This window comes from Chanodichthys erythropterus, chromosome 2, assembly GCF_024489055.1.
Source record: "Chanodichthys erythropterus isolate Z2021 chromosome 2, ASM2448905v1, whole genome shotgun sequence".
NCBI classification, from domain to species: domain Eukaryota; kingdom Metazoa; phylum Chordata; class Actinopteri; order Cypriniformes; family Xenocyprididae; genus Chanodichthys; species Chanodichthys erythropterus.
Window position 1 is genome coordinate 29,254,551 of NC_090222.1, and position 24,396 is coordinate 29,278,946.

The window sequence follows — 24,396 nt, forward strand, 5'->3', positions numbered from 1 at the left end:
GACTTTTTTCTCGAAATTTAACAGCTTTAATCTCAAGATGTTTTTATTTTTTTTATTATTGCTTGGCCCTAATCCTCTTCCGTCCATGACTCCCTAAGTTAAAAACAAATGGCATCAGATTCCCTACTTCCCAAATATTATATATCATCATATACAAATGGAATATTTACAAAGACAAGCGAACAATCAGAAAAGAGCAATACCAAAGTCAAGGTCTGTAAACAGGCTGTAGTCATTTTCACAAAATGTCCAAACTAGTCAATCACACAAACTATCTTTCAAGCAAACACACAAGCAATCACACAAAACACTCTCAAATTATTCAAAAATAGGACTGCAGGTGTCAGCTGACCATCAAGGTGTAGTGGTAATGTGTCTGCAGGAATCAGTCTTCTTTCTAGACAGAATACACACTAAACACTTCCCTCAAACAGAACAGAACACGGAGATAGACTAGAGGGTTGTACCAATAGTATCATGGAAATACAGGGAAAAATAAACAATAGAACAAGGGGTGTTAATGAATGTTATTAATAGATCCTTTTTTAAGCCTCAAAATGCAAGACAATTCTTCCAAGCTTGTTGTATTCTGAAGAACGTGATTTTAATATGCAGTAACTTTCCTTCTTTCCAACAGACCCGAAGGCCCTCTACGTCATATTCACCTGGGACAGTGGCGCACAGATCTATGAATTAGTGGCTCAGTCCGTAGGGGAGAGGAAAAAGTGAGTATGTGAACCATATAAAAGCCACTTATATGAATGACTGACAGGCAGATTGTATGAAACTGCTTTTGATCAATCAAGAATCCAGAGCATGCAGTTTGATCTAACACAGTCTTTTTAATGTTCCAGTTGGACAGAGGCGATTAAGTCTGCGATTGACGATTTGAAGAAGAGGGGTGGGAGAGACAAGCTGGATAGACACAGAGGTGGCAGCACGCCCAGTAGCTCCATTGGACCTGCATACAGCGCGTGAGTGTTTTTTTTTTTTTTTTTGGCAAATGTCAATGCCCCATAAGAGAATACGAGCATCCTTTAAGGGTGGCATCCTACTAGACTACTCTAAGCCAACTTCAGTCATTTAAGCTCTTTCCATTTCTCTTTTCCAGTATGCATCCTCCTCTTAGCCCTACTGAGAACGGAGGAGACCTGTTGAAAAGTCGCAGTGGTGAGATTTTTGGCTCTTGGAAACAGATATTAAGCCTATCCAAGAAATTTTACTGTGGTATTTTATTGTGACTGTGTGTTTTATTTCACCATAGGGCGATTTAAAGACAGTCTTACTGATGAGAAAGGTAGAGAAACTGATCCTTCACTCATAGACTACCTAGCGGCACATGGCTTTGACCTGCTCACCCACAGCCACACCCCTCCAGATAAGTCTGCTAATGGTGCTTTGGACGAAGGTAAGCATTTATGAAATTTTATACAGTTCTAACAGACTGCATTGAACAGCTACCATTTAATTTCTAACTTAATCTTCTTGCTTGTAGTCATGTATTTGAAGAGACTATTGGTTGGGAGTATTAGCCTGTCAGATGACTCTCAGACTCTTGGGGAAAATGGAGGGACAGCTCCTGAAAGCCAGGAGGCAGATGGAGGTCAGTCGTCAAGTACTGCACAAAAATTGCTTTAGGTTTTAAGCCTTACACTTAATCATCAAGTACAGCTATGATCCCTCCTATCCAAACTGTTCAGAAATGAATCCTCATTCAGGTCTGTGATGAATCCTAGTAAAAAATGTTGCTCTATAATATATATATATATATATATATATATATATATATATATATATATATATATATATATATATATATATATATATATATATATATATATATATATATATATAATTTAACATTAGTTAATGCACTTACTAACAATGTATGTTAAAAAGAAAAATTTTATATGTAGTGTGTATGTATGTGTGTGTGTGTGTGTGTAAAAAATATATGCAAAGAGAGGGCATTTACATAAGTCTTTATGGAACAGCCACAATAAACAGCCTGTTGTTTATAAGAGAGAGGATGCAATACACTTTTTACTAACATTGTAAGTGGAACTTGGGAGAATCAATCTTAAGTGAAACTTGGGGGTGTTTCTTCTGATACATTTTGAAATTCTTGATGCCTTTTTCCCTCTTAGTAGAGGAATCCAGCACAGAAGGAAGAACTGAAGGAGAAGAGGGTGGAGGAGATGGAGGAAATAAAGGAGAAGAGGAAAGAGGGATCAGCGCTCCACTCGTGCTTTCTCAGGAACGCATGGAGGAGGTGCAGAGGAGACTGCAGGCACTCGAGGAGCAACTGAAGAGACTGCAGGTGAGGAGGAATCGACTGCATTTGTGAAACTAGGGCTGCACTACAGGGTGTACTAACAGCCTACACTTCACATAATAGGCCTGTAGATGGCACATGGATCTGATAACAGGAAGTCAAATACAAAAAAAAATTGAATTGATTACAATTGTGTTGATAAGAGTAAATTGAACACTACTTACCATTAATACAACTTATGGTAATACATGGTTTTGGTGAGTGCTTTGTAATTTGTCTTCGCATTAGATATTTTATGAGAAGCAGTTTATATGCAAATGAGACTGAAACCACAGATTTAGATCGCTCCACAAATGCAAATTCCTACAGACAGACCTCAATGAGCAATACTCGTCATGTTTTTTCTTTTTTTTTCTTTTAACCATTTTCATCTTTGAAATGGCTAAATACTTACAAACAGAAGCAGCTTTGTAGTTTATGAAAACTGCTTTATGAAAACTGGTAAAAGCTTCTCTCAAAAGCTAAAATGTAAAACACTGTAATTCCTAATATTAATTCCAATAATTCCAAATTATGTTGCATTTTTGTATTGTAGCACAGAGCCGCCATTATTTTCCAACTGTAATAGCAAACAGTATGGTCTCAAGAATCATGTTTGGATTTATTACAGTTCCTCACAGATTTTGTAGCAGCAAATCGCACATGCGGCCTCATGAAGGAAGACAAGTCTGGCTGTTTGACAGAATTTCACAATGATCATCGCTAAACTTGTGGGTGTTGTCAGATCATCAGTGCTTTTGTGCAGCACATACACATGGTTGTCAAATTGAGAAGGTTAAAGGGTTAGTTCACCCAAAAATGTAAATTCTGTCATTAATTACTCATCCTCATGTCGTTTCACACCCCTAAGACCTTCGTTCATCTTCGGAACACATATTAAGATATTTTTTATAAAATCCGATGGCTCAGTTAGGCCTGCATTGCCACCAAGACATTTAACACTTTCAGATGCCCAGAAAGTGACATATTTAAAACAGTTCATGCGACTACAGTGGTTCAACCTTAATGTTATGAAGCGATGAGAATACTTTTTGTGTGCCAAAAAAAACAAAATAACGACTTTGACAATATCTAGTGATGGGCGAACATCATTGCTTCATGTAGCTTTACGAATCTTTTGTTTCGAATCAGGGATTCCTTACTAATATGTATCTCTGGTGTTCTGTTTGTTCCCAGGCTGTTGAGGAGGACCATTATAAGTTGCAAGAAGCTCTTGCTAAATATTCATTTCAGGGTGCCCATTTGAACTGAGAAACATCACAACCTGCTGTTACACGGTATGACCACATACTAAATACAAATCCATCTTCATTTATATATAGTGCCATTCTGTTTTTTCTAAGTAAAGCAGCTCAGTTTCTATCATCTGTCATTTTTGTCCTCAGATCACTGTATGTGCTGGACTTGAGATTTGCTTTCGGGGGATTTCGTTGATTGACTAATGCTGCCTAAATGTTCATGCTCTTTCTCATCTCGCTTCTCAACTGTCCTTTCAGAAGATTGACAGCAGGCCTCCAGCAGTTTCCATGCCACTGAGAAATGAAATGAAGTGGGTGTTGAGAAATTCTAGTGATACTTGAGCATGAATGAGAAGTGTATGTGTTTCTGTTCAGAGGTGCGAGAGACGGTCTTACCAAAAAATGCCAAAGAAATGTGCAACACCTAGAGAGATATCAGAGCGAAACGCTAAGTGTGCATGTGGATGCATTATAACATACACAAACATGCACGCACACGAAGATTAACCTGTCTAAGCATGTCAAAAGTAATTTAGTATCAAAAGACTATCTATATTCATAGGAAAGTATAGTTGCATATTTGTGAATGCAGTCTGACGCATATGTGTGACTGGTGTTTAATTTCAAGTTAATTCAAACAGATAATGTGCCCCCTTTTTTCTTCTTCTTTTTTTTGCCATTTCAAGATGTTTGCTCATCCTAATATTTATTAACATAGTACATTACATGTATTTTCAAAATTTACAGATATTGAAATGGATATATGTAGTTTTTATTAGTAAAATGGAGAGTTGATTTGATTTTGTTTTGTTTGTTTTCATACCAGAAGTCCTGTTATTATGAATAGGAAAAGAAATGCTAAGTAGGGTAGATCAATACGTGGATGAGGAAAGGAAGTAGAGAGGAGGTTTGGGGAAGCTGGGCTTGCTTCAAATTAAGCCTGACCCCTCTGTAGTGAAATCAGGCAAGGTTTGATGTTGAGAGATGCAAGATTTGACGTGGCAATGTTTGATGTTGAGAGATGTCATCAGGGTTTGAGGAAATATGCACATATTAGGTAGCAGCTTGAATGTAACCAATGCACACAGACCAGCTTGTAGGTACATCCACACATCGGTGTTGTTATATGGACATATGAAGCATGCACAACGTATAACATTCTCCAACCCAGGTGTTGCAGATAGTACTGTGGTAATTTTACACAGATCTGATGATAATCATCACACATTGCCTATTTTTGAACCTCTATGCAAATTCATGAGGTGCGGCTGTAAAAGGCTTCAGTCATTTAGTATATTTCAGTTTTTTATGTTATGGATGTATATTCCTGGTTTGCAAAAAAAAAAAAAAAAAAAGTTGTGGTTTTTTTTTTCTGGAATAGCTAATTTTATTGTTTCTCAGTTATTTTATTTTACGGAGTAGTTTTCTATATAAGCAGGACCAAAGATATGATAGCGGGACAAAATTTAGATATGATATTTAGATATGACAGTCTTTGTTTTGCATAGGGAGGTCAGCTGTAAATTGGAATTGACTTACTGGGTTGAAAGGGGGATCTAGTCGCCCACCCCTTTCCAAACTTTGCCTTAGCTTCGGATCAGAACAGAAAATGGTGGATGGATTGGCTTGTAAATGTGATAGATTATAATTCTATTTAAAACAGAAGGAATTAAAAGTGAGAACTGTCAGGACTGAATTGCTGTATCAATTATAGAGCTGTATCCTGGATTTCATTATCAGTCCATGTTTTTCAGCTTTAGGGACCAGCTTGTTCTCTCCTGCTATCTTATTAGGAAACCAGACCACAGAGGATCAGGCACTTGCAGGGGCTTAAGTGTTTTATCTCAGAGTTTGAAGACAGGAACACAACAGTAGGTTTTCACACCAGTACTGTAATTATTTTTATGTATTCATGATGCTACTGCAACAGGTTTTTCTGCCCCCCGCAAACTGTCAAATTATGCAACTTATGTTACCTTATTTGTTACGTAGTGTGATTTATATTCACGTTTATGTTGTAATTGTGTTGTTTACTTTGATTTATGTAAGGCCTTGTTTGTCTGTAGGTCTTATACAAAGCGGTTTACCAGAACAACTTGGCAGAAGTCTTGCTTTCTGGCCAGCAGTGTTGTTTCTAGTACATGTCAATCATAACTTTTTCTTCTTTTTTTACCTTTTAGAAGTAGCAAATGATAATGCTTAAAGTTTGGTAATGAAACTATCAAGGTGCAAGATCTGTTCTACCCACTTGACTTCCTACAGTCCTTTTGCACAGTGTTTTCATTCGCGTTTGCTTGAATGAGTCTTCGAAAACGAATTACAGTACTATGCATTGCCTGTTATAAATAAGGGACTGAGAGAGACATCCCCTTAACCATAGTTTAAAATTCTTGACTGATTTTCACTTTAATGACAAGGATTTTACCACAATTTAAACTCGATTACAAAGTGATTTTCATGGATATCCCTTGTGAACTCTTTATAATTGGGAAGACAGGGTTTTGGGTGCGGTCATTTCTCTCTCATTCCTTAAACTTTTCATGTGTATCGGTCACATATACGTATATATACTGATATATCTGTATGTTTAAATCTATTTATAGGGTGCCTTGTGCAAATTGGGTTTGTTGACATGCCATCTCCTCATTTAACCATGTTCAATGTTAAATGCTGATCCGATATTTTGCTCCAAACCCCATATTAAAATGTCTGAGTGCTCTTTGTTAGAATCCTCTGCAATCTAGAACTTTTAGTCTTTTATGTAATTCTGTGTACAGGAGTCCACTTGATACAGGCATTCCATTGCTGTCTGTCTATATAATTGATTATGCAAGGACTATTCTGTGTATTTGGGCTTTGATTTTATATGTAAGATACATAAGAAAAATGTAGGTACGTTTTTTTTTTAATTATAATTTTCTTTTCTTTCTTTTTTTTTTTTTTTTAATAAATGGTTGAAAATGACTTGAGCTTTTATTGTCATCATTTTCAGAAGCATTTGCTTGATATTAACAGATTACCACCTTATCCAAAAAAGAGAAGAATGCACGTGTGTGTGTGTACCACAAACTGAAATAGAAGAATGGGTGGGTGTAGATGATACAGGAAAGGAAGACAAACACTCAAACAGTGCATTTACTCACAAGCAGCAGAAGGTTTCTTCAGTTTGTCTGGTTTATTGGAGAAAATGAAGTTCAGACTGGTCATTTTTTTGTGTTTCTGGGCAGCAGGTGGGTGTCCAAACATAAATCTAATGTGTTTTATGTAGCGTTGGTTTTAATATGGAATGTTAATATTTGTTCAGCATTCATTGTGACTAATTGTTTTTAAAGTAATATGGGCTCTCTTTGAACACAAAAATGTTAGAAATCTAAATTTAGAGTTTTTAGAAAGCATAGCATTTCAAATTGATTATTAAACTTTTTTATCTTGTACAAAAGAACAAAGTACACACAATTTTCATCTGCACGTCTGCGTTCTGCTTCAGTGAAGCTGATTTCCTCTCAGAGCAGCTGTTACAATTTGTATCTTATTGCTAGCAGTGTGTAGATTTTTTTTTTTTTTTTTCTCAATTTTAAGGGTCTAATTTAATTTTACGCTGTATTGTGTAGCTTTTCACTGTATGAATTTAAGTCTTGTCTACACAGCATTTTGTGGGTGGGAAGTGTACGGTTTAGCTAATAGATTTAAACCTGCTGATATCATGTGGATTGAAGTGAATGCCTGTTGGGGGAGACTAAAGCTGTAGCCCATATTAAGCTGCTTTGATATAAGAGGTTTTTAATCACTTATGGCCGTATCTTAAAGGAAACCCCCCACTGTGGACAAGTCACTAACTGTTTTAAACTGGAATACTTTGTTTGGCTGTCTTGCCACCTAGAATTAGAGCATATTATTTTTAACTATTATGTGACTTTTTGGTTTAATGTCCCTTGCATAAGCTGCTGAAGAAGACCTGAAACTGGAGGCAGATAAGCCATTGCAGCGTGTGCCCGTCACCGATGAAGCTACAATCAGTTGCTGCTACCGTTGGAAGGAGAACCCCAGGGTCTTGTGGTTCAAGCATGTTCATGCCATCAAAGAACCTGAGTCTAAAGTAGTAAATGAGACCAAGAATGTGATGTTCAAGCCAAAAGATAAAACGAATGGAGTCACATGCCATTATTTGTTTTTCAAGAGCACTCAACTCAATGATACCGGCCTTTACCAGTGTAAACTGCATCATAGCACACTTCAGACTTTTACCCATGGTACCTTTCTTCAAGTATACAGTGAGTCAGATCATAGTTATGTTTAAGAATTCTAGATTTTATTTCTTGTTTTCATTACAAAAACCATTTCAGATAATATACACTACTGTTCAAAATTTTGTAAGATCTTTTTAATGTCTTATGCTTGCCAAGATCACATTTATTTGATTTAAAAAAATTATTAGAGTTAAAAATAGATGTTTTCGATTTCAATATATAAAAATTTAATTTATTCCCTGGATGACAAAGTTGAATTTTAAGCATCAATACTCCAATCTTCAGTGTCACATGATCCTTCAGAAATCATTCTAATATGATGATTTGGTGCTCAAAAAAAAAAACATTTATTATTATTATTATTAATGTTGTGCTTCTTAATATGTTTTGTGGTAACAGTGATATTTTTTTTCAGGATTCTTGAAAAATTAAAAAGGACAAAATTTATTTGATTTTTGACTTTTTGTAGCAATGTAAAAGTCTTTACTGGCACTTTTGATTAATTTGATGCAACCTTGCTGAACAAAAGTATTAATATCTTTAAAAATGTACCCTAAATTTTGAACAATAGTGTATAATATATAATGTACTGTATATACAGTCAGTAACTTAAAATTATGCATTGTATTGTAATACTGTACATAATTTATTGTAGGCCAACTGTTTATTTTTCATTACATGAATATATGAAAATCATAAACTTAAAAATGTAGGCACTCAAGCTCTCTAAGAGGCTGCATTGTGCAATAATCCCCACAAATCATGTAATTGGCTGAGTTAGGCAAAAACAAATAGCCCATTCAATGACATAAAGCCAAATTCTACTCATTCATGCTAGGTTTGTGTTACTTAACTCTCCTTACATGTACACAGGCAAGATTTATTGTCAGATGAAGTAAACATGTCAGCTCCTGGATCCCTTTTTTTCAGTTGGATTTTTCTTCTCGAGACAATGGTCCATAGTCAGTTTGATCTACTTGCAATGAAGTGCTTTTGTCATTCCTAAGAATCTTCATGGGCTAACATATTCTTTTTTATTAGTACCTTTGCAGAAGACCTTGAACCTCAGTGAGAGTGTGAAGAACAGCATCATTACAGCAGAAGGGGTGTTGCTGCTGCTGTGTGTGCTGATCCCTGGCACTCTGTTGCTCTGCAAGGTCAGACATGTTGATTCAATGTTGATTCGACATGAAAACATATCTGCACCACACCAAACAATAAACAGAGTGATTCCACGAAAATCATAGGTATGCACAATTTTTTTTTCTCTAGTCAAAGACGTTGAATGAACTGAGCAAGAAGAAAGGACGTGAGGAGGAGAATATCTATGAGGTATGTCCATTTTTTGTCAACTATTTTTTTTTTTCTTTTTACTAACATGCTGCGTATTTATGAAAGAGACCTTCAAATATCCATCCACAGGGTCTAAACCTGGATGACTGCAACTCAGCTTACCATCAAATTCAACGCTCCAGTCAGCAAGGCCCTTATCAGGATGTGGCCAGCTGTGGAGAAGACATTCAGTTGGAGAAGCCATAGCTGGATACGAAGAAACAAGGAATTTGATAGGTCTACATGATAGACAAACAAGGAAAAGGGTGAAATCTGTTTCAATTGAGATGAACTGTTTAATTTTAGCATTTCATGAACCTACTGTGCCAGTATGTCTTTGCATCTGTCTAATAGTTTGAATATAAGCTTGTTTGTGTCTTGCAGTGGTAAATCGAAAATATCTGCTAATGATTTAAATAAATTGTATAAAACATTTGTGTTGTTTTGTGTGGATTTTGATGTATGTCACAATAATAATAAAGTAATATTATATTATACCCCAGTTTTCTCTCTCTCACTTAGTCTACTGCATTACTATTTAATTCTCACTTTGAGTATCCATTTTTTATAATTATAATAATATAAAAGTAGCCTATAAATAATAAATAATTATTATTATTATAAAAAATGGATACTCAAAGTGAGAATTAAATAGTAATGCAGTAGACTAAGTGAGAGAAAGAAAACTGGGGTGTTTATTTATTTATTTATTTATTTATTTTGACGTCACACACATTGTAGGAACGTCACTTGACTACATATGGGCAGCATGATGGGCGGTACTTTGAAGTAAAAACTATGTGATAGGTGCTTTGAGCATTCTCTGACGCGTTATTGGCTATAGATTTTAAAGTGGGCGTGGCCGTCTGTAAGGTATGTCCAGACAGAGCAGAGGTGGGAGGTAATGATTCGTGTTTGAGGAAGATGGCGTCTGCAAAGAAGTCCGGGAGCGGTGTTCTTGAAAAAGCAGCAAACAGGAGGCGCTCTTCAAAGCACAAAGAAGTTCCAATAGGTATATTCTTTTTTAATAAACATAACCGCTTTTTAGTGGGGCAGCTGTTGCTTGTAAATGACATCCGCGCTCCCGGTTAAGTTAGATAGTTCCAGAAGTGTCAAAAAGAAGATTAAAGCCCGAACGCTTACTGTGTACAATAATGCTGGACCAATGTACCACATCTTATGACCACTGGTATTTCCTTATTAATATGTAAACACACATTTTGAAATCTCTCAAGAGGCTGTAGCTCTAAACCAACGTGCTTTTATTACTTTTGAACTATTTTGTGTTATGCAATACATCGGCTACTGTAACACTGTAGTGTAGTAGTGATATGACATTTCCACTTAAATTGAGTGCATTGTAATAAACTGTGTTAAATTGTAATACATTTACATAAACTGTGATGACGGCACGCTTTCACTGTTCTTAGACAGGAGAGAATATAACGTTACGTTTGAATGACCTGTGAGTATTTGCCTAAACTTTGATATAATACATCAGGAGCTTTAGGATGCATGAATGATCGAGACTGTGGTTTTAAATGGATAGTTAAACCAGAAAATTCTGTCATCATTTACTCACCGTCATGTTGTTCCAAACCTGTATGAATTTCTTTTCTTCTGCTGAACATAGAAGATATTTTGAAGAATGTCAGTAACCAAACAGTTAATGGGCCCCATTGACATATATTTCTTCCCTCATACTCTCAAAGTCAATGTGGTCCATCAACTGTTTGGTTAACTATATTCTTTAAAATAATGAGAGAATTTTAATTTTTTTGGGTGAACTGTCCCTTTAAGCTTAAATCACAGTGAAGATGTGTGTAGTGAGTGTAGATGTTCTTAAAGGGGGGTGTATAATGCTATTTTATGCATTCTGACTTATTTACACTGTTAAAGAACTGGATTATCATGCTAAACAATGCCAAAGTTTCAAAACATGAGTTGGACATATGACGGTGTATTTCTGTGCCAAAAATACTCTTCCAAATCCTCACGAACTTCAGGGTTTTTTTTTTTTTTTCGAATATGGGCCTGAGTGATGTCAATGGGGGCGGAATTCCTTGTATGGGCACTTCTCCCGGAAAGGCGCGCGCACATGTCGACCAGAGCGAGAGAGCAAGAGCAAGCCCATCAACGCGCGTTCGGCTTTATGGAAGTCGTCGGCAGCGCTGCACAGGTCACATGGCTTCACAAAATCAACATTGTCACCAAAGTGTGTTCTTGGTTGTGAGGGAAAGATAACATTGCTTCCCAAAGAACCCAGCATTAAGCGGAGCTGAGAGTTTTGTTCTCAGCATTACATTGATGTACTCTCAATATTTGTCATTAAAATAACCATAGAAACTGATAGTTGCAATCGTAGGGCCCTAAAATTTCGTGGAATCCATTCAAATAATCGTGGAATCCATTCATAAAAACGGAATTTACTATATAACGAGGAATGTCACGGAATTTGTCAAATTTTTGATGAATGAATTAAAAGCAGGTCTGTACACTTAAATTCAATCGCCATAGTGCAAAAAGACTATTTAAACATGAATCCTGCATGCCTATGTGCCTCTGAAATGAATGATGCAGAAGCGGTTTCATTTACATGTACACAAACGCGCGGGGGCGCACGCACGCACGCTAAAGCACTTGCACAGCGCTCGTGGTGTTTTCGTCCTCTGTCGCCTCACTATATGAACGCACAAATTCATCTCCAGAGCTGCTCTGAAAGTCACTTCATCAGCATTTAACCGCTTCGTTTGAGAAAACTACCATCACAAACACAGAGAAACTCAATTCTCTAGGCAAACCGTCAAAATAAAAGTTCGATTTAACTTGACAGAAACATATTACTGTTGTACAGTAGAATTTAGCTACATTAATTTAACGATAAATTGTTAAAATATATTTTTAAACAATAATCTCAATGTTTCTTCCATGTTTTAATTTTAACAGTAAAGCTCTGTTGTGCAGGACATTGTTTGACAAAAAACTTTAATTTCATGATTAAAAGATAAATTAAATGGTATGCGTTCATTTGATTGCCAGAAAAATTGAAATACACAACAGAACTTCTGAAAAAATAAATCATAAAAATTTATTAATAAATAAATACATTTGGCAAGGCAAGGCAATTTTATTTGTATAGCACATTTCATACACAATGGTAATTCAAAGTGCTTTACATAAAAAAGAATAATAAAAATAGAACATAAGGAATAGATTACATACATTTAATAAATAAATATTGTTGTTTTTAAGAATTCAATTAATTAGACATGCTTTTTGATTATTAAAATGGAATTAAACCATTAAAATGGAATCCAGGAAACTGAATTTGGTAAAAATTAATTTGAGGGGAAAGAATAAAACGTTTATCATGGGGCCCTAAAAATTTTTATTTATTTTTTTTGTTTTGCTTTTTGATTACTAAAATTTAATTTAACCATTAAAATGGAGTCAAAAAATAAATAAAACAGAAAAAACGGAATCCAGAAAAATTAAAACGGAATTTGGGAAAAAATAAAATGGAATTTGGGAAAAAATAAAACGGATTTCATAGGGCCCTACAATCGCGTTTTTATTGGTTAAAATGAATGGAGAATATCTTGTGTTTTTCCATGGCTGCTCGAGCCCTCAGGATTGGCGCTTATGGTTTCATAAACAAGGTCCAGTTCTACACTGGATTTACAGATCATTTGAAATTGAAAGATGGAGCCGTCACAGCGGTCATGAGTGGGAACCACAGGTGGTGAGTAAAACTGCTTCAAATGTCTGTTTTGTTGGCAATAGGCGCCTAAGTGCATATAATGTAAACAACACAAACGTAGTGAATTTATAAATTCATTATTCATCATTCACTATATTCTATATTCATAATAGTGATTCAAAAGTTATCCAACGCGGTGGTGTATTGCATGTGTTTAAATGTATTTGTTTAGCTGACCATTGATAGCTTGCAGCCGATCTCTATGCAAAAGCTGCGCATGCTTGTGACAGCTCGTTACTCTATCTCCGCTCACAACGACATGCCTCCAGGCACTCGGATGTTTTCAGAAAGACTCGGTACAGCGTATGTATCTTTTATAAATATGATAAAACTAAAGACTTTTTGACGATATGCAGGATGCTTGCTACTCTATAGGTTCTTAAGATTAACATGAGATTGGCAGAAACTGTGTGTGATACCCCCCCTTTAAATATTTTCTTTTGTGGAACAAAAAAGAAGATATGTTGGTAACCAAGCTGTTTTGGTGACTACTGACTTTCATTGTATGAAAAGGGGTGTTTCCTCCGAGGAGGCAAAAGAGGCAGTGTCTCAAAAAAACTGGATTAGAAAATAATCAATTTACAAAAATAAAACCATGCAAATATTACAAAATGTGACATTAAAATGTGTAAAAGTCACTTGTTTAAAAAAAGTAACACTGTTCAACAACTATACTCGCAGGTAAAGTTACAGTGTGAGGCTTGTCTCCCCTGAGCTCATTGACTTCAAACAGATGCCCTAAAGTGTGAAGGCAATGCCTTCATTACACTATGATTGGATATGATCGGTTATGATGGGTTTGTGCGATAAAGCCCGCCTCTTGATTTCGTGCACATTCTCGAATCGGCTTAAATGAAGACAATAATGCCGTTAATAGGAAGACTAGTTTAAAAAGTAAGTAAACAGCTCAGCCACTTAGATATCACCACTTTGTCACATCAAAATTGAGATTTTGAAATGGCCTGAAAACACGTGTTTTTTTGTTTTGTTTTTTTTATTAGTGCAATCAGCTTGGGAAAATTAAAGGTATATCTTTGTGTCTGTCTGTGACTAGTGTATACCAGCTTGATGACTGCTTGAAATAAGTTGACTATTAAAAAGAAAAGCTGAACCTTCGTTCATAATATATATTTTTTAAATTGTTACTGCCTTTAGTTATTATTTTGGAATGAATGTGAAAATGCGTAAAAACACAATTAAATTTATACTTGATTTTAATAAATAGAACACTACATAGTGTAAAAATACAAAATAGAATTGTATTTGGTCTCTCCTTTTTATGTAACGTTTATTTAACCAGGAAAATTAAGTGTAACAGGGACATAAATTTATATTTGAAATATATAAAAAAAAAAATATGGGGACTTTCCCTCCTCATTTTAAAACGCCACCACACATCACTGGACAAAAGAGACAGAGACGTGTCAAAATATTTTCTTTTATGTTCCACAAATAAGAAAACAAAAGAAAAAAAGTTGATACATGAGGGTTAGTAAATGACAGAAATGTATTTTTTTGTGCAAACTATCGCTTTAAAATGATTGTGAAGATATGCTTTGACCTCATTTAAGAGCGACTGTTTTGACTGTTATCAAAAACTACTGTGGGCCTTTACATAACCTTTTATTTCACCACACTGTTATTGAGATGGTACGAGAGCTTCCCGTGTTCTTTGTGTTGCAACGGCCAGAGTGTCACTGGCTGTTTGGTTTAAAGTTTTCACCATAGTCCCCTGCCTCGTACAGAGGATCAGTGAGAGGATTTGCCATGTAAACACCTCACTCAGCCATTGAAAAGATTTGTAGTCCTGTGCATTCATGTATTGACTATATCAGGCTGTTTACATAATGTATTTTTGGTATAAGTAAGTTGTTTTACTCGCTGCTGTCATGTTTGGATGAGAGTCAGAGGAAACTCTTCACTGATTTCAGGGCCAGTGCATTGTTTTTCTTTTCCTGTTGAGATGATTTGACCACATTTACAAAATAATCTGGGACAAAGGTCTGCTCAGATCCTTCCATTGTTCCTTACTTCCAGCCAAATGAATAAAGGAAGTGGTTCTTGATGCATGTAGAACAAAAAGAGAAAGCTCAGATCTTGTCAGTTTACTTTGGTTCGTGTCTTAATGTCCCTGCCAGATATTCTTAGAAGAAATGTGTGGTCCTTGAACCACGAGGATGGGAAATGCAAGTTAACTGTAAAAGCCTTTTGTAGCTTATGCTAAAAATAAACTTGGTTTGTACCGCAACAAATCTGAAGAAATCAGATTTGCTAGAAACTAATCTCCAGTAAAGTACTTTTATAACTGAAATGGTGCATACATTTTACATTACGTGAGCAAAGTGACACAAACCTTTTGTATATGTATTAAACAATAATTAGATAAATTTCTAATTTTCTACTATTTGAATAAAAAAGTATACTTCTCATTTCTAGCTAGGTCAGACATCATTAGATACATGATTAGAAATGTTAAACACACAGAGAACATACATACAGCTTTTTTTATTTTTTTTTATTGATAGCCATAAGAGAGAATTTTTAACTTTATATTTTGACTTCTTTTGCTGTTATTTAACATGAACCTAGTAAGTTAATCTTTAAAAAAACATAATTTATTAACAATGTCAAATGAATTTTTTTGTATAAATCCCCTTTTTTCTCATTTAAAATGTATTGTGATGCCTCAATTCGCTTGTAGCATTGTTTTTATAATTAATTTGTTTTATTTTTTAATTAACATTATTTTAAATATCATTAATAATTAATTTAATATACATTGTGATATGCATATTACTGTCTCGCCATATGATGTAATACAACCATTGCTAAATGACCTAATTGAAATTGGTATGTAACCCACAACTTCTGGTGTAGCAATGAGAAAAAAAAATACGTATATATTTTTAGAGGTCATTGTTTGTGTCTGTCTGGACCAATTTTGGATCGTCCAGTTAGGGTGAAGGGCACTGGCCAGTGGCCACCCCCGGATGATACAACCGATAGAAACAAAGGTTATTTAGGCAATTGTGGGTTTGTGGTCTTAGGACACAGTTAGCCTGGATCCTTTTAAACTGCAAACACTGTGTGTGTGGCACATGTGTGCATGTTGCAGTGAGTAATTTGTTTTCATTGCACACTGGGTGAAAAGCCATCTCACTACAACAGAGGGACAGTTGGTATGGCAGAAAATAACAAAGCTGTTCTCTCCAGGGAATGAGGGGAATGAGAATAAAGGAAGGAGAAGTACACCAAAAAGAACAGGCGATGAAATAGAAAGTGACAGAATGTCCTGTCATGTTCTGAGGGGGCGAACAGGTGGGAGGGAGGGCGAGTGCGAGCGTCCAATCGAAACACTCTATCTTACTGTCTTCCCCTTTTATTTACCTCCCCCTTCCCATGTCTCTATTTCCCTGGCTCCATGGCTGTGCTGGTATTGAGGGGACAGGACGCACAAGGACTCCAGCATGAGTTCAGAAGAGGGTAATGTTCAGATTCTCCGGGGATCAGTCCCTGTGTGTTTTTGTGTGTGTTTGTGCTCTGTTTTGCATGTTCTTAGGTTGTAGATTCTCACACTTAAGCTCTGCTTTAGCCCCTTGTATCCCTTACAAGTGTCTTGTTGCTCCTCTGCTGTGGGTTGTGCTGTATGGGTAAATTGTATTCATGTATTTTAACGCAATGTCACTGAAAAAGCAGGTGCCCTTGCAGTAGCAGGTGTCCTTGCAGTAGTTTGACTTAGCTGGTTAGGCCAGGCTTTGGCTGTAGGTTATGTACTGTATTTGGATGAATTGAGAAGATGACTATTTTGCAAGCATGAATGATTCTTTGTTTTTCTGGCTTTTGTCTTTGTTCTTTGATTGATTGATCCAGTGGGGTTGTGGTACTAATTGGAATGAATAGTGTTGATTGATAAATGTTCTACTTACCATCTTCTGTCCAACAACTGAATTTGCCAGCAGTAGCAAATAGGGATATGCGCAACGACTAATTTCTTTAACGTTTAAACGGGTTTGAACACGCTTCTCTTGTACTATGAAATTTGTACACATGACGGGTGGAAAAATCGAATCAAAAGCTTGATGTGTACTGACAACTATACATTGTTTAAGCATATTCTCTTCAGTAGGATAATATAGCAGCAAGTAAGTTTCATTCATAATGTTTCTCCTTTAATCCGATGTAAAATTTCATACCATATTGTTCCTCATAACTGGTAGTATAACAAGCCTATATGCAAGCTTAAAGGGTTAGTCACCCAAAAATGAAAATTCAGTCATTAATTCCACACTTGTAAGACCTTTGTACATCTTCGGAACACAAATGAATATATTTTTGATAAAAATCTGATGGCTCAGTGAGGCCTCCGTTGCCAGCAAGATAATTAACACTTTCAGATGCCCAGAAAGCTACTAAATACATATTTAAAACGGTTCATGTGACTACAGTGGTTCAACCTTAATGTTATGAAGTGACAAGAATTTTTTTGTGCGTCAAAAAAAACTAAATAACGTATCGTATAGTAACGTATAGTATCTAGTGATGGGCGATTTTAAAACACTGCTTCATGAATCAGTGGTTCGGAGCGTGTATCAAAACTGCCAAAGTCACGCCCCCCAGTTTTGAGCCATTGAAATTTGAAACACTTATGACATGACGAAGCCTCGTTTACTGAAATCACATGACTTTGGCAGTTTGATACATTCTCCGAACCACTGATTTGAAACATTTTATTCACTCCCCCATCTATATTTTCTGCCGGTACTGAGACTCGAACCTGCGACTTTCAGGTAATTAGTCTGACTCTCTGACCATTAGGCCACAATTGCCCTAGTTTAATCAACTAGTCGACTAGTCTTGCACATACCTAGTTCCCAGTTCTGCATCATCTGCAGCCATTGCAGGATTTTTCAAAAGAAATTAATACTTTTATTCAGCTAGGATGCATTTCATTGATCAGAAGTGACAGTACATTTATGATGACACAAAAGATTTATATTTCAAATAAATGTGGTTCTTTCATCAGAGAATCCTAAAAAATGTATCATGGTTTCCATAAAAATAATAAGAAAATACATCTGTTTTCAACACTGATAATAATAAGAAATGTTTCTTGAGAAGCAAATCAGCATATTAGAATGATTTCTGAAGGATATTGTGACACTAAAGACCGTAGTAATGGCTACTGAAAATGAAGGGATTACTTTGAAAAACATCTTTCAAAGACCCCAAACTTTTCAGTTAAAGTTGTAAGATATTAGTATAAATGAAGTGACATGTATTTATAGCTTTTATAATGTAACTACTATAATCTAAATTTGTATAGATTTACTCTCTCAGCATTAAAACAGTGTGGTGGCAGTTACAAGCTTACAAAGAAATTCTATGAGGACAACGCACCCCATATTGCCTTTAGACTTCCATTGTTAGGGCATTTCTAATAACTTTTTTGTTGTTGGATGAATTGGATTGAAATCGAGCTTATTTCATATATAACGTTCAACATTACTCTAAAGTGAATAGTTTTTTATAGATTTGTCAGTCTTTTTCCTTCATAAATGGGCCAAGAGCCTTGAATTCTTAAGTGTAGAGTGTTTTCAGGTGTACATGTGTGTGTTTTGCTGTGGTAAACTGGTACAGGGGAGTCTATCATTAAGCAAAAGGATTGGGTGGTAGGTTCTCTTGTTGCACATGTTTCCATAATGAAAGATTTAGATAATCCACAACAACCATGAGGTTCATTTAGTCAATGCTTGAATAGCTTCTGAACTGAAACCCATCACAGCTGTGAAAGTCATTTCTCAAACTACAAGACTCAAACTAGTTTTACGGTAGTTATTGTCTTTCAATGGAAGAGATTTGAGTGGTGACACAGTATCATACTTGGTTTCCCATGCAGATTAGGACAGTAATCTCTCAGGGTCTGGCTACAGCCTTTAGAATAAGGACAGGGTACAGAAATAGAAGAGAAGAGAGGTCAGTTCTTTTTGAGGGAGGAAGATGTAATGTTTGTTTTTGCCAATGAAGGGAATAGTTAACAGTTAGAGACGCAACATAGGACACTTTGTCAGTTGAAAAAGGGAGAGTTTGGAAAGTCTGAGAAGAGAATGACTGGACGTTTGATGGGTGGGGTTATCTGGGGTAAAGGGCAGAAAGCAAAGGGCCAGGGCTTGTTTAAACCCAAATGTACAGCAGATAAGAGGATATCTTGGGAATTCAGCTCTAAATAACACTGGAAATGTAATGCATGTAAGAAAAAAATGTTGCATTGACAAAGTAAGCACTTTTGGATTTAGACATTTGAAGCCCAACTGTTTTTGCTGTTTATAAAAAATCTTGCCACCACAATGGCAAGTAAGACAAGCTTCTGTATGTTTGTCTTTAACTGTTGCTTAGGTTTTGATCACCCTTAGTTGTGGGGAAATGCCCTTTCTTTAATTATATAAATGATTATATATGATCTTTAATTATATACTGTATGTAAAAAAAAAAAAAGAAAAAAAGAAAATGATTTGTGGTTTTGTATGAAATCATATAAATCTGAAGGTTTGTTTAGGGTCCTGCTATTCCTGGCATTACCTGCTGTTGTGAATTTGCTTGTGACTCTCTCAGTTGTCAGGCTGCTCACACAGAGTGCAACAGATTGACCTGTAGTCACCTGTCATAATCTCGTCACTGAGAGACCTTACTCACCTGTATTGTCTCTGTATCTGGCATGTCAATCTTGATCAGATAAATGTGCATGAGTGTATGAATGACTGTACAGTAGCTGGCTCATGACCACCTGTCACTGGTTACTCAGTAATATGTCCTGTGATCTTATCTGAAGCTTCTGTCCTGTGTAGCTTGCTGCACTTACTGTTTCTTATTTTCGTGTAGAGAAAACAAGCAACAGTAGTTTTCTTAGCAGTCAGCATCTGTAAGATGTGTGTTGTATTGTAATGTGTTCTGATAGAGGCTATTGGTTGTGTTGTTGTATGTGTGATAGTCGTAGTACCTTTTAGCTAAGTATGTTTTTGTTTTCATAAACACTGGACAGTGAAAATTATTTTTTTTAAAACAGTATTTTAGTCTTATTTTGAAGTGAAAACATCCCTAAAACAATACATTTTCTTAAAATCGCTAAATCTACAGTAATAAAGTTTATTGAGGTTTATACTTTAAGCTTTTGAAGGGCAGTAGATTTTCTTTTTTACAGTCGGTACATTTTATAATGTTTTTGAATTTTTTTCTATTTGAATATATTTTAAAATGTAATTTATTTTCATTTACAAAGCAGCCATTACTCCAATCATCAGTGTCATGTGATCCTTTTACCATTATCAATGTTGAAAACAGATGTGCTGCTTAATGTTTTTGTTGAAATCTAAAACATTTTTTTAAGGATTCTATGATTAATAGAATGTTCAAAAGAACAGCATTTATTTGAAATAGATTTTTTCGTAACAATGTTCAATTTTATTACAATCTTTCACCACACCAGCAATACAAAACACACACACACACACACACACACACACACACACACACAGAGGTTTGTTTTGCTATCAAAGTGAGGACATTCCATAGGCGTAATGGTTTTTTGTACTGTACAAACTACATTCTATCCCACTAAATTACTATTACATTCTTGAAGAAAAAAATCTTACTGATTCCTTTGAACAGTAGTGTGCTCTAAAAACAACCCCTAATATCAAATTTTTCTCATGCACATTTATCTTGTTTTAAGGATGTTTAGCTATTGTGCTGGAAACATGACAAAGTACTGATGGAAAAAAATGATTTTCTGAAGTGAAATACTTTGGCTGAGGGATTGATTGATATATAAAATGTTTATAGTGCTGTTTGTAACCACAGTCTACACAAATGTTTGGCTTTTGTCCTGAGCTTAATCACTCTATATTGGCTTTAAAGTATTTCGGTATATGTGCCAATTTGAAGTAATTCTTCTGTCCTTATCCCATCTGATCCACTTTAGTGATGGACACCAAGGCAGTTTTTACTGCCTTGTATGACGTCTGTGAAGAAAATGTCGCCTTTTTCTCTGGGGCCACAAAGGGCCAAGCTGGGGATGCAGCTCAGCGCCTGGTGGACGCCATGAGCACCATCCAGGAACATGCCCGGAGCCTGGAGCCTGTCATCTCTGGATTCGCTGCCATCTACCACCATTTTGACTTTGATCCTCATATACCCGCCAATGGATATCGCTCCCTTGTTAAGGTGCATTTCTGACTGTGTTTAATGACTTTAATGAGTTAGCTTAAGGGCAAGAGAAGTCTTCCCTACCTGCCTCTTTCTTAGTTCACTCTCTGCTGAAAATAGCTGCTTCAAGTGCATCATTTTCAGCAATTAGTCATCACCGTTATCTGGTTTGCATATTCTGCTCATTTCCGCAGAGGGAATGTTTCTTTAGTCCTTCCACTCTTGTCCTTTCTATGACGTTTCTCTCGATAAGCAGTTTTTACATTGCACTTTCTTTCTCCTGCATGATGCATTTGCGTACGTTTCCCAGCATACTCGTCCATTCATCTCACTCTGTCATCCTGTTCCTCAGGTGGTGCGCTGTTGCCTCCTCCACATCATCCACAAAGGGCGCTATATCACATCCAACAGGCGAAGCATCTTTTTCCGTGCCAGCCACAATGCTGCAGAGATGGAAGCATACTGTAGCGCTCTGTGTCAGCTCAGGGCGCTGCTCTATCTAGCTCAGAGACTGCTTCATGACAATAGCCATGGCAACCTCTTCTTCCAGGAGGAAAGTGGCCTCAGTCAGAGCTTCCTGAGAGAGTATGCCTCCATGCATAAGGGTTGCTTCTATGGCCGCTGTGTTGGATTTCAGGTTTGTTTAAGAGCACGAGATTGTGATTGATCACAGGATTCCATTGATAAATGTTTATCACATTTCTACTGTTAGTTCAAGGTTGGAATCTGAAGTAATTTAAAAAAAAACATTGTTGTTGGGGTGGTTGATTATGATTTAACTTTTTTAACTTTAGTCAGTGTGTCATTTTGCTTTTAGAGCAACAACAAAGTAACAACGCTCAAAGTTCAATGAAAAGGTAGATATTTTCTTTTAAAGAATTCCGTTTAAGGGCTACAACAAACGGCTGGTAGGGACTACAACAACTACTACTTCTTCCCGGGTTGGTGACATCACTAACTCTAAAATTTACATAAACCCTGCCCCTGAGAACACGCAACAAAGGGGGCTAGGCCATGTTGGGCTGCTTTAGAGAAGAAGAAAAGTTGTTGTAGTAGAGTGTTGTTGCCATGCCGCCATTTTACCCCAGACTGCTTCACAAACGAGGGTCAGGCACATGCTAGTCGATGAGTTGAATCAACTCCACAGCAGCAACTACATAAATTTATCCACTAACCTTTCAGAAACATCCAGATGCATTCTATAAGTTGTAACTTCTTCCTGAGTCTCTCCATCAGTGTCCGATTCCAGTTTGAACAATGTAAGGCGGAACACTTTTACTGACAACCGTCGTTTTGGCTGCGTAAGATTCTCCAGCTTTGTTGTTGTTGAGCAACCGAAACGTGAGTCGTTAAAGCTCCACCCTCTTCTGGAAAGAGGCCCGGAGCTGCTTTCCAGAAGAGGGAACTTCACAGACACATTCTGGGGACACCAGAGACTTTTAATGTAAGAACTAAAACCAGAAATCTGTTTTAAGGTAATTACGACAGGTCTTCCCATACATGTTTTTATAATATAATGAGACAAAGAAATAAACTGCAATTTTTATATTTTATACATTTTTCTTGAGCACCAAAGAAAGCTGTTTAAATGTATCATATCTGAGTGTATGTTTCTTGAGCTCCAAATCAGCATAATAGAGTGAGTTCTGATGGATCTTGTAACACTAATTGTAATAATATTTCACAGTATTACTGTTTTTACTGTATTTCAGCCTTGGTATATCAAGGAATTTTCTTCCATATTTGTCATGTTTTAAGGTGAATATCTTGTTCTCTTTCCTTTTAGTTTACTCCTGCCATCCGTCCATTCCTGCAGTCAATTGCTATTAGCCTGGTTGCCTTTGGAGACAACTACAAGAAGCATCAGTCAGGCATAGGTCAGTAGAGCTGTCACATTCAGCCTAGTCTGATAAACCTTTCTTTATGTGCCTCCCGATTTATGGGAACAGGTCACTATTTCACGCTGCTTTATCTTTGCGAGTGTCTGCACAGCAGGTTTTCCTCTTGTGTTAATTTAGGACACAAAAGTGCAGTTGCATACATTCTGACCTGCAGAGGCATTCTAATATTGTCTCTTGTGCTCAATGCTGCACCCTAGTGGAGGCAGGAGATATTGCACCATATGGTGAGTAGCTCTCTTATAGAGGGCGGCATGGATGAGAGAAATTTGTGTCCTTACCAAACCTGTCATCCTTTCTTCTGGTAGATTACCTTTTTCCTCTATAGAGATGAACAGTGCCTGTGCCTGCTAGGGGTGGGAATCTTTAGGCACCTCCGATTCTGATTCTGGGAATCACAATCTGATTCCAAAACAATTTGTGATCTCTTTTTTTTTTTTTTTTTTTTTTTATTAATTAGTTTACCGACTTTAAATATCAAATTTATTTGTGCATTTTTATCAAATTACTTATATAATTATAAGTACTTTAAAATAAGCATTTAAAAGAAGTTGCCTGTTGGTAAGTGGGTTTTGTATCGAATATATACTGCATTCCAATCAGCGTAAATTATGCTTTCATAGAGAATTTGGAAAAGAAAACCCTGAAATATGTATACTGAAATACATTTCTAACAGCGCATATCCTGTGCAACAAAGCCTGCGATTGCCCTTTTATTCCGATTCCAACCTCTTGCATTTCGTTCATGAAACTTTATGCAAGTTTATATACTTTCCGATGGTTTTGTGTGTGTGTGTTTGGCAGCAGGCAGAATATGCCTATCTCTAATACAGGGGTTCTTAACTCTGGCCCTCAAGGTCTACTTTCCTGCAGAGTTTCGTTCCAACCTTGATCAAACTCACCTCTCTGTATATTTCTAGTAATCCTAAGGAGCTTGGTTAGCTTATTCAGGTGTGGTTGATTAAGGTTGGAGCAAAACTCTGCAGGAAAGAGGATCCAGAGTTGAGAACCCCTGCTCTAGTGCCATCATGCATATGCGGGGGGGCGGGAACTAAGCTCTGGAGCAATTCTGAAGTGCGAAAAGAGAACAGTTGTGCATCTGAGAATATATTTAAATTTTTCTCCCACCCCTAGTTCCTAAGCTGTGCATCAGCATTAGAACGGGAATTGGTTGGAATGGTTACAGATCAGTTTTTACTTTTTTATGTCTTGATGTTTGTAAATGTTAAACTAATTGCTTACGCATGTTTGCAAGGTAAGATGATCGAGGTCACTGTTATTTGTGTGTTTCTGTTTGTCGGGAACCCACTTTCACTTCTTTCCCCTCTGTATCACTGTCTAAGTATGATGTCCTGGTGTGATATGCTAGTTATGTAGACAGGCATTC

General features: G+C 36.4%; 3 protein-coding genes across 14 annotated transcripts in view; all 3 read left to right on the top strand.

The window, feature by feature from the left end:
• The window catches only part of arhgef1 (Rho guanine nucleotide exchange factor (GEF) 1), a 50,241-nt gene extending 43,724 nt beyond the window's left edge, over positions 1 to 6,517 (top strand). For 5 of the 10 annotated variants that reach the window (XM_067408481.1, XM_067408508.1, XM_067408478.1 and 2 more), the window contains 8 exons: positions 638 to 725; positions 855 to 974; positions 1,112 to 1,170; positions 1,265 to 1,408; positions 1,496 to 1,603; positions 2,148 to 2,320; positions 3,512 to 3,612; positions 3,721 to 6,516. In XM_067408481.1, coding sequence (XP_067264582.1) covers positions 638 to 725; positions 855 to 974; positions 1,112 to 1,170; positions 1,265 to 1,408; positions 1,496 to 1,603; positions 2,148 to 2,320; positions 3,512 to 3,586 — 767 coding nt within the window. In that variant the 3' untranslated portion in view covers positions 3,587 to 3,612; positions 3,721 to 6,516. Of the gene's footprint in view, positions 1 to 637; positions 726 to 854; positions 975 to 1,111; positions 1,171 to 1,264; positions 1,409 to 1,495; positions 1,604 to 2,147; positions 2,321 to 3,511; positions 3,613 to 3,720 lie in introns of all 10 variants that reach the window. The other 5 variants (XM_067408474.1, XM_067408477.1, XM_067408516.1 and 2 more) reach the window with 4 other exon arrangements.
• A 171-nt stretch (positions 6,518 to 6,688) lies between these two features.
• Positions 6,689 to 9,596, top strand: cd79a (CD79a molecule, immunoglobulin-associated alpha). The gene is made up of 5 exons (XM_067395136.1): positions 6,689 to 6,803; positions 7,515 to 7,844; positions 8,862 to 8,977; positions 9,093 to 9,152; positions 9,243 to 9,596. The coding sequence occupies exons 1-5, from the start codon at positions 6,761 to 6,763 to the stop codon at positions 9,357 to 9,359; spliced, it is 666 nt and encodes a 221-aa protein (XP_067251237.1). The 5' UTR covers positions 6,689 to 6,760; the 3' UTR covers positions 9,360 to 9,596.
• A 452-nt stretch (positions 9,597 to 10,048) lies between these two features.
• Positions 10,049 to 24,396, top strand: part of lipeb (lipase, hormone-sensitive b) — a 30,313-nt gene continuing 15,965 nt past the window's right edge. The window contains exons 1-4 of one of the 3 annotated variants that reach the window (XM_067408529.1): positions 10,049 to 10,164; positions 20,888 to 21,129; positions 21,464 to 21,748; positions 22,898 to 22,988. In XM_067408529.1, the coding sequence (XP_067264630.1) occupies positions 10,077 to 10,164; positions 20,888 to 21,129; positions 21,464 to 21,748; positions 22,898 to 22,988 (706 nt within the window). In that variant the 5' untranslated portion in view covers positions 10,049 to 10,076. Of the gene's footprint in view, positions 10,165 to 12,162; positions 12,895 to 16,376; positions 16,396 to 20,887; positions 21,130 to 21,463; positions 21,749 to 22,897; positions 22,989 to 24,396 lie in introns of those variants that run through there. The other 2 variants (XM_067408539.1, XM_067408547.1) reach the window with 2 other exon arrangements.

Excerpts from the sequence above, each read along its gene's own strand:
- cd79a (XM_067395136.1), top strand. The coding sequence starts at position 6,761 with ATGAAGTTCAGACTGGTCATTTTTTTGTGTTTCTGGGCAGCAG. Across the intron at positions 6,804-7,514 it reads TTTGTGTTTCTGGGCAGCAG|CTGCTGAAGAAGACCTGAAA; the intron begins GTGGGTGTCCAA and ends CCCTTGCATAAG. Across the intron at positions 8,978-9,092 it reads GCACTCTGTTGCTCTGCAAG|TCAAAGACGTTGAATGAACT; the intron begins GTCAGACATGTT and ends TTTTTTCTCTAG.